The 10,230-nt window shown below is 32.2% G+C and overlaps 1 protein-coding gene and 1 non-coding gene across 2 annotated transcripts; one reads left to right on the top strand and one right to left on the bottom strand.

Annotated features, from left to right (window-relative positions):
- Positions 1–7,938: 7,938 nt before the first annotated feature.
- LOC142241087 (guanine nucleotide-binding protein subunit beta-like protein 1) lies at positions 7,939–9,383 on the bottom strand. Its single transcript, XM_075312825.1, has 2 exons — positions 8,623–9,383; positions 7,939–8,568 (listed from the first exon to the last, which is right to left on the bottom strand). The coding sequence occupies exons 1-2, from the start codon at positions 9,269–9,271 to the stop codon at positions 8,252–8,254; spliced, it is 966 nt and encodes a 321-aa protein (XP_075168940.1). The 5' UTR covers positions 9,272–9,383; the 3' UTR covers positions 7,939–8,251.
- Positions 9,384–9,883: 500 nt separating this feature from the next.
- Positions 9,884–9,965, top strand: TRNAS-UGA (transfer RNA serine (anticodon UGA)). Its single transcript has one exon. It is a non-coding gene; the product is annotated as a tRNA-Ser (tRNA).
- The last annotated feature ends 265 nt before the right edge of the window (positions 9,966–10,230 follow it).

A 10,230-nucleotide genomic window follows, 5' to 3' on the forward strand; every position in this document is an offset into this window, starting at 1 on the left:
TAAAAATAAAATTTTGACGAAATTTTCAATAAAAATAAAATTTTGACAAAATTTTCTATAAAAATAAAATTTTCTATAGAAATATTTTATTTACTATAGAAATTTTAAAATATTTTTATAGAAAATAAAATTTTGACAAAATGTTCTATAAAAATTTGATTTCGTCAAAATTTTTTATAAAAATAATATTTTGACAAAATTATTTATAGAAAATAAAATTTTAAAATATTTTCTATAGAAAATAAAACTTTGACAAAATTTTCCATAGAAATAAAATTATAAAAAATTTTCTATAGAAATAAAATTTTAACAATTTTTTCTATAAAAATGAAATTTCCTATAAAAATAAAATTTTAACAAAATTTCCTATAAAAATAAAATTTTAACAAAATTTCCTATAAAAATAAAATTTTAACAAAACTTTCAAGAGAAATTTTCTATAAAAATAAAGTTTTGATGAAATTTTCTACAGAAAAAATATTCTATAGAAAATACAATTTTGACGAAATTTTCTATAGAAAATAAAATTCTGACGAAATTTTCTACAGAAAAAACATTTACAAAATTTTCTATAAAAATAAAATTTTGACAAAATTTTCAATAAAATAAAATAAAATTTCAAATAAAATTTTGACAAAATTTTCTATAAAAATAAAATTTTCTATAGAAATATTTTATTTTCTATAAAAATTTTAAAATATTTTTTATAGAAAATAAAATTTTGACAAAATTTTCTATAAAAATTAAATTTCGACAAAATTTTCTATAAAAATAAAATTTTGACAAAATTTTTTATAGAAAATAAAATTTAAAAAAATTTTCTATAGAAAATAAAACTTTGACAAAATTTTCTATAGAAATAAAATTATAAAAAAATTTCTATAGAAATAAAATTATAAAAAATTTTCTATAGAAATAAAATGTTAACAAAATTTTCTATGGAAATAAAATTTTAACAAAATTTCCTATAAAAATAAAATGTTTACAAAATTTTCTATTAAAATAAAATGTTGAGGAAATGTTCTATAGAAATACAATTTTCAAAAAAGTTTCTATAAAATTAAAATTGTAAATTTTTTTATTGTTGGTTTGTATTTCAATCATATTTGTTGTTTTGATCTCGGCTTTAAAACCATTGCGTTGACTAAACTACAAGAGTAGCTTAACCAATAGAGGAAAAGAATGTTTATGAAATTTATTTGGGCAAAGCCCTATAGACTGCAAGATGGTTGGATGGACGCACGTTTCGGAATTACCACATTCCTCATCAGCATCCTCTACTTGCAGCAAAACTATCAACCAATTATCAGAATAAATTCGGGTAGTTCACTAAACCCAAAGTGAACCAAACTTGAACCTTCCGAAAAAATGTTTATGATAGTTTCTTATAAATAAATAAATTATATAAATTTCTATAGAGAATAAAATTTTGACAAAATTTTCTATAGAAAAAATGTATAAAATTTTCTATAAAAATAAAATTTTAACAAAATAAAAGAAATAAAATTTTAAAATAATTTCTATAGAAAAAAATTATAAAAATTTTTCTATAGAAAATAAAATTTTCTAGAGGAAATTTCCGCTACCCATAAGAAATGCATTGCTCTATATTTGCCAACGAAAATTCTTTAAGTGCAACAAAGGAACGCATTATTTTTTTATACCGATAAAAACCTTGTTAACATTATTATCGATTACTTGATACTTCCATTAAGGCCGGTATGCAACTCCAGCCGAAATGTCCGCTACCCATAAGAAATGCATTGCTCTATGTCTCCAACGAAAAGTCCACAACATGTTTTTATCGATTGTTTACATTTTGCTCCCATAAGAAAGACATTGTAGAACTGTGTTATTGGCACGCAAATATCCGCTGTAGGTGCATACCGGACTTTACAACTTGGTCATCCAGTACTGAATTAATAGATTTCTAAAGTTTGCTACTATTTCGGGATGCAATTGGACAGAATGAATCGGTTCCCATATAAAATACCAATATTGGTTCGGAAAACTTTTATTGCGGTCGATAGCTCTGTATCTACACCCATTATTGCTAACAAAAATTCTGGGAGGCGATTGTTTACATTTTTCTCCCATAAAAATACATGCGCCCATAGGGAACATTTTTTTTTTTTGAGTGCTGGTAAATTCAATCTCTCGTGGGTTTCTTATGAGAGAAAATTTCTTAGAAATAACAAAATTTCCCTGAAGGTGAATAGAATACTGGGCTTTTATTTAAAATTTCAAAAGATGTCTGAACTGGGTGATGTCACAAACTATTTCATGTATTATCTTCAAGTCCAAACGGTCCATAATGAAACCACCGAAATGCATAATTAACATCGAATGTTATATTTAAATATAGTTTTATGTTTCAGTTTAAGTTATCCTAAAATAAACATTATTATTTTTGTATCGAATGTGTGCAATTTTTCAGTTTTCTATGTAGAAGTTGTTTTTTGTTTTTGTGTTAATTTTTATTATTAATTTGTGTTAGTATTATAATTCTCATAGATACGTATTTAGTTTTAGTTATTACATGATTTTTTATAAGTTTTTGATACTAACGTATATTATTTATTTAAAGCAGATGATACAATTTTAGTATGTTATCAAGATTGTTAATTGGTTTCATCGTCTACTATTTTCAAAATATTGCAAAAAAAAAAACAATAAAATAAAATAAACAAAAAATAAGTTAAATAAAAAAATGCGTATTATTAAAAAAAAAATATTTTAAGATGTTTTAACAGTAAAGGGTGATTTGTTAAGAGCTTGATAACTTTTTTTTAAAAAAAAACGCATAAAATTTGAAAAATCTCATCGGTTCTTTATTTGAAACGTTAGATTGGTCCATGACATTTACTTTTTGAAGATAATTTCATTTAAATGTTGACCGCGGCTGCGTCTTAGGTGGTCCATTCGGAAAGTCCAATTTTGGGCAACTTTTTCGAGCATTTCGGCCGGAATAGCCCGAATTTCTTCGGAAATGTTGTCTTCCAAAGCTGGAATAGTTGCTGGCTTATTTCTGTAGACTTTAGACTTGACGTAGCCCCACAAAAAATAGTCTAAAGGCGTCAAATCGCATGATCTTGGTGGCCAACTTACCGGTCCATTTCTTGAGATGAATTGTTCTCCGAAGTTTTCCCTCAAAATGGCCATAGAATCACGAGCTGTGTGGCATGTAGCGCCATCTTGTTGAAACCACATGTCAACCAAGTTCAGTTCTTCCATTTTTGGCAACAAAAAGTTTGTTAGCATCGAACGATAGCGATCGCCATTCACCGTAACGTTGCGTCCAACAGCATCTTTGAAAAAATACGGTCCAATGATTCCACCAGCGTACAAACCACACCAAACAGTGCATTTTTCGGGATGCATGGGCAGTTCTTGAACGGCTTCTGGTTGCTCTTCACTCCAAATGCGGCAATTTTGCTTATTTACGTAGCCATTCAACCAGAAATGAGCCTCATCGCTGAACAAAATTTGTCGATAAAAAAGCGGATTTTCTGCCAACTTTTCTAGGGCCCATTCACTGAAAATTCGACGTTGTGGCAGATCGTAAGTCTATTCATGATGAAATGTCAAAGCATACTGAGCATCTTTCTCTTTGACACCATGTCTGAAATCCCACGTGATCTGTCAAATACTAATGCATGAAAATCCTAACCTCAAAAGAATCACCCTTTATTACATTTTAAGCTGCATATGTATAAGTAATGCAGAGCAATTTAGGCAATTTATTTATTTATTTACGGAAACCATCCTGAGTAGGATGTTATGGACAGTTCAAATGTTTTTTCTATTGAAACCCGAAAAAAAAACTTCCATAATTGGATCGATAACACCGTCGTCATTAAAATGTCAATACTACATATAACACTGAATTTCTTATGGGAAGTGGCCGGAATTAAAGCACGTTATGTAGCTCTTGCCCCGTACGCCTATGGCCCGGTACTCACCTCTGACGAAATTCCTGCTACCATATTGCTAATTTTGCTTCCTCAAGAAATGTATTGCAGATTGTAGTATTGGCACACAAAATAAATTTCCGATGCATGCCGAGCCTTTCCAGGCCATGTGAACTGCATTATCGAGATGTAAGAGGAATATTTGCAGAGCTGTTGGGAGTACTTTGTATTAGGGATTGTAATCAAAATCAAAAAGTCCACTTTTCGCCATTTTGAAAAATTGCAAAAGTTAATTTTTCGATTTTTTTTGTATTTTTAGAGATGTCGGATTTTCGATATTTTAAAAAATTGGAAAAGTTGACTTTTCAACTTTTTTTAAATTTTTAGATAAGTCGAATTTGGAAAAGTCGATTTTTCAAATACACAGAAAAAAATTTCTCGAAAATTTTTCCATTTAAAATCTTAATTGAGTTTTAAAAAAGGTTCAATTAAAATTTAATTGATTCAACAAGTTTTTTAATTGAAACAAAAATCAATCACACAAATTAATAGTATCAATTAATTTTTTAATTGGATCAATTCAGTTTTTAATTGGCTGTCAATTAATTTTATAATTGATACAATCATATCTGTGATTGAAGAAATTTCAATTAAAAAATTAATTGGATCGAGTGATTGAATCAGAATTTTTTTTGTGTAATTGACTTGTTAAACATTTGGAAAGTTCGACTATTCGAGTTTCCAACTTTTTAAAGCTTTTGAACTTTGGGTAAACAGGATAATATGTCGAATTTTCGGTTTTTTACTTTTTTAAAATTTGTAAAAGTGGATTTTTCGACATTTTTCAAAGTATAGACTTTTCAACTTTTAAAAATTTTGAAGAAGTCTGATTTTTGACTATTTTGACGTTTTAAAAAATAGGAAAAAGTTTGACTATTCGAGTTTCCAACTTTTTTATACCCACCACCATACAATGGTGATGGGGGTATAATAAGTTTGTGATTCCGTGTGTATCACATCGAAATATCGATTTCCGACTATATAAAGTATATATTCTTGATCAGGGAGAAATTCGATGATGATATAAGCGTGTCCGTCTGTCTGTTGTAATCACGCTACAGCCTTCAATAATGGCGCTATCGTCCTGAAATTTGGCACAGACTCGTTTTTTGTTTGCAGGCAGGTCAAGTTCGAAGATGTGCTATATCGGCCCAAGTTTTGATATAGTCCCCATATAAACCGACTTCCCAATTTGGGGTCTTGGGCTTATAAAAACCGTAGTTTTTATCAAATTTGTCTGAAATTGAAAATCTAGAGGTACTTGAGGACCATAAAAAGGTGTGCCGAAAATGGAGCCCATCGGTCCATGTTTTGGTATAGCCCCCATATAGACCGATCTCCCGATTTTGTTTCTTGGGCGTCTAGAAACTGTATTTTCTATTCGATTTGCATGAAATTGAAAATCTAGAGGTATTTTAGGACCATAAAGAGGTGTGGCGAAAATGGTCCGTATCGATCCATGGTTTGGTATAGCCCCCATGTAGACCGATCTCTTGACTTTTATTCTTGGGCTTCTATAAACTGTATTTATTACCCGATTTGCCTTAAATTGAAAATCTAGAGGTATTTTTGGGCCATAAATAGGTGTGAAGAAATTGGTATAACCCATTTCGGCATTTTTGGTATAACCCCCATATAGACCGATCTCACGATTTTACTTCTTGGGCGTCTAGAGACTATATTTTCTAGCCGATTTGCTTGAAATTTAAAATCTAGAGGTATTTTAAGATCACAAATAGGTGTGTCGCAAATGGTGCCTATCGGTTCATGTTTTGGTATGTCCTCCATATAGGCCTATCTTCCGACTTTATTCCTGCGGCTTCTAGAATCCGTAGTTTTTATCCAATTTGCCGGAAATTAGAAATCTAGAGGTATTTTAGGACCCTAACGAGATGTGTCGAAAATGATCCGTATCGGTCCATGCTTTGGTATAGCCCCTATATAGACTGCTCTCCCAATTTTACTTCTTGGACTTCTAGAATTCGTAGTTTTCACCTAATTCGTTTGAAAATGGAATTCTAGAGGTATTTGAGGAACATTAAGAGGTGGTGAGTATTGGTCCATGTTTTGGTATAGCCCCCATATAGACCTAGGTTAGGTTAAGTTAGGTTAGGTGGCAGCCCGATGTATCAGGCTCACTTAGACTATTCAGTCCATTGTGATACCACATTGGTGAACTTCTCTCTTATCACTGAGTGCAGCCCGATTCCATGTTAAGCTCAATGACAAGGGATATATATACATATAGATACATATAGACCTAACTCCCGAATTTATTTCTAGGACTTCTGGAATCCGACTGACCGCAAATATGTCAGCCGAATAGGGTGTGTGTCGACCCATGTTTAAGTATAGCCTCCACATAGACCGATCTCCAGATTTAACTCCTTGGGCTTCTAGAAACCGTAGTTTTGCACAAAAATGCAAAAATATACTGGAATTTTAGACCCTCAAAAATCTATATCGCATTTATTTTTACCGGTCCATTTGGTAAGGCATCGATATAGACCGATTTGACTTCTTGAGGGTACACCCAAAGAAAAAATATTTTCCTCCGGAATGAAATTTTAGACAAACGAAATTCCCTTTCATATCAAGTATTTTCGTTTAGAGTAAACTAATCCGAAGTTTTGATAAGCGATTCAACGATTCTCTCTAAAATTTGTGTCAAAAGAAAACTTTGCTTGTCTAAAATTTCGTTCCTCAGAAAAGAAAACACTTCTTTCAGGGTATAGCAGGCGAACTGATCATAAAAATTGCTTCAAACTGAAAATAAAATTTCCAGATTTTACTCATCGTATTCATTTAAATAATGGCGGAAAAAATCTACAGATTTAAGATTTCAAACCAAGGCTTTATTTCATCATTTACACGATATATTTATGATTTCTCTAAAACTCAAACAAAACCTTATCTAGTCTTCATAGGTAGAATCTTTAAATTTTTTCTTCGGGAAGCGTATTGATTGAACTGATTTGCTTGGGAGAAGATTTGTCATCAAACCCCCTAAGATTCTATATATTATCAAGTAACCCGCTACGATGAAGAGTTTTCAAAGTAAACTATTATATTTGATTCATGGTGGTGGGTATTAAAGATTCGGCCCGGCCCAACTTACAGCTGAATATACTTGTTTAAAGCTCTTAAAGCTTCGGTTAAAGAGAATAATAAGTCGGTGGAAGGTGGGGTTTTCGATATTTTGAAAGTATAGCCTTTTCGTGTTATCGACTTTTGCAATTTTGGAGACATCGGAGGTTTGAACTTTCGACGTTTTAAAAATGTTATTCGAGTACATGGCAAATCTGTGTTATTGGCACGCAAACGAAATTTCCGCTAGAGGTGCATACTGGTTTTAAGGCCGATATGCACCCCAAATTATTGGAACCCAATAGAAAAATTTGCAAAACCTGCATACTAGGCTTTACCCAAAAAATACACTTACCAGGTATCGATAAGAACGCTTCATGATATTTCCGATAATGACGCAGTTTTAATAAAACTCATGTATTAAATATAAAACATTTCAAATTTTTTACGCGAGTACTTTTTTTTAACCGGAAATACACCCATCTTGGACATAATTCAACTTTCACCAAGACTTTTGCAAGTGAATTGATTTCACGAAAATTCCGTTGAAAGTGGATTGTAGGACACGAAAATCGTGGAATTGATTCACATTCACCTGGAAGTGGATTTGGGAACATGGGCACAAATAATGAATTGAAAAGGTCCAGGGCATTGATTAATGTTAAAGCACATCATTTTACTTCATTAATGGGTACAGTAGGTTTTGGCAACATTTAACAGTAATATGATTTTCTGCTGGAAACCCGAACATTGTACCAACCGAAATATCGCTAGATATTATAAGTACTATTAGTCGATAATAAGGTATCATGTACATTCTCAAGCATAACGCAATACGAATGAAAAATTTACGTTTTTTCTGCTAAAAAAAAACCACCCATTTTTTTAAATTTAAAAATTTATTAAATCTTAATTTCCCTTTTTTACATAATATTGAAACATTTATAAAACTTTTTTGTTGCACTGCAAACAAAAAAAGTTAAATACAATCTTATAAAAAAATAGTTACGATAAATCAAAATTACTTTAACGTAATCTACATGTAATTATTTTTGTTTCGTGGCTTCCACCTTTTGCAACATTCTTCCATATTTTATATGTGTTTGTGTGTGTGTGTATATATCCATACTGGTAATGAGGTAAACTATTTGTTAATGTAAAATAAAAATTAGCATAAAAACTAAGAGGGGCTTTTAATTGTAAAGATTCCATAAAGATATTTGACCATCCATGCCAGCCACGGCCATTATAGGTGCCTTCCATTGTAAAACCGGGCCTGTAGAATAAGCAATATCCATAATGGCACTCTTATGCTCGGTAAGAACAGCCAAGGGTCGTAGACTTTTCCACGAAAATATTCTCACTCGACCATCCCAGCCACCTGAACAGAAAACTTTTTGATCATTACGAATGCGTAAGCAATTTAAGCCGGAATTTTTCAAAGAAATATCTGAGGAACGCTGAAATCTCATCGATTGCCTTTGATATGAGAATGTTGTTACCTTATCACCTGCAAACATAAATTATAAGTTTCGTAGCATTTTTAATAATGCAAAACTCTTACTTGGACCTCCAATAATTCCTCTATTTGTTAGGGGATCATAATCTACAGCCATGGGATCTGCATCAACTTGTGCAACATCCACAGCCATTCCAGAGCTAAGGTCCCATGTTACAAAGTGGCCACTTTCATAACCCGCCAGGCAAAATAGCTGGGAGGCATGCTCAAAAGGTTTAAAACAATTGAGTGTACCCATTTTCGGCAACTGGTGTTCGTTGGGTATTAACATTTGTGCGGAATTTTCAGGATCGCTTGTATGCAGTACACCAATCGAGTTCTCATCGCATGGATAGAATAACAAATGATCATCCGTACTGGAATTACCATAAAGAACCGACCGACAATAACCCACATAACTACCCGGCACCACGACTTCCCGTTTATAGCCAGAATTTGTCATGGACCAAAGTGTAATTTGTCCACCTTTCTCCTGAGATATCAACATATCGTCCGTATGATGTAATGCCGTAATAGGATCCTGTCCAATTTCAAAATGTAGTTTTGAGCGGTTTGAATGTAAATCCCAGAGAAAAATATTTCCTTTAGTGGTACCAGCCAACAGACGTTCGTTTTGATGGAAGCACAAAGAATTAACGGGTCCCATTTCCGGGCATCTTAATGTGAAAACTGGATCTGGTGGTAAAACAGCCATGTTTTAATTTGTATACGTTCTTTTGGAATTAAATAAATCTCTATATCCTTCGAATTAACAAATAGCACGCTTTGCTAGAGGGCGGCGACAACAACAGCTGAAACCGTGTGCTTGTTTGGCATGTCAATTGAACCAACAGCTGTTTTCGGCACAGAGAGAAATCAGTTATATTCCAGCAAAAAATACAGTGTGAACGACGCGTAAAATACAGACATAACGGTATTGGAAATAAAAGCTGGTTCGAATTATTACAGTATAATTAAGTCATTTGTAAATCGCATTGTTTGTTAAAAATATGGAAAGAATTTTGTTTTTAGTGGAATTATGGGTTACTACAGACATATTATCTTTGGTAGAGGCACCTGACCATCACATTTTGAACGGCGTCAATTTTTATGTATGTGTGGGGCTTCTTTACTTCTTCTTCATCGAAGTGCGAACGTTGAATGTATAGCAAATTTTAGAGTGTGCATAGATTAGTACGCGACGCACATACGACTCAATTTAGAGGACGTCGTAACACATTGTCAACTGTATATAAATTCGTTCCGTTTGTCAGCCCTGTTTCTGGGAGGGTATTTAGATACAACATTAGACAACACTTTACATATGGCTGCGGTGTCCGAGTGGTTAAGGAGATGGACTTGAAATCCATTGGGTTCTACCCGCACAGGTTCGAATCCTGTCCGCAGCGATTTCGTTTTTATTTTTTTTTAGCTAAATAGTAAAAAAATTATTTAAGAGATTTTTTTTTTTTGATTTTAGTATAATTATAATGACGAATGTTTTCAGTAGAGAAATGCATGCCGTTGAAACAGCGAACTAAGTTGGCCAATCGGAATTGAATCTGCGTAGCTCAAACAGGTACATAAAATATACAAGAAATATGTCGTTAGTTTAATGTGTAAAGGTGCTAAGTCAACATTTAAAAAAATATGGATTAACATGCAGATCGACAG

The sequence above is a fragment of the Haematobia irritans genome, chromosome 5 (genome assembly GCF_050003625.1).
Source record: "Haematobia irritans isolate KBUSLIRL chromosome 5, ASM5000362v1, whole genome shotgun sequence".
NCBI lineage: Eukaryota > Metazoa > Arthropoda > Insecta > Diptera > Muscidae > Haematobia > Haematobia irritans.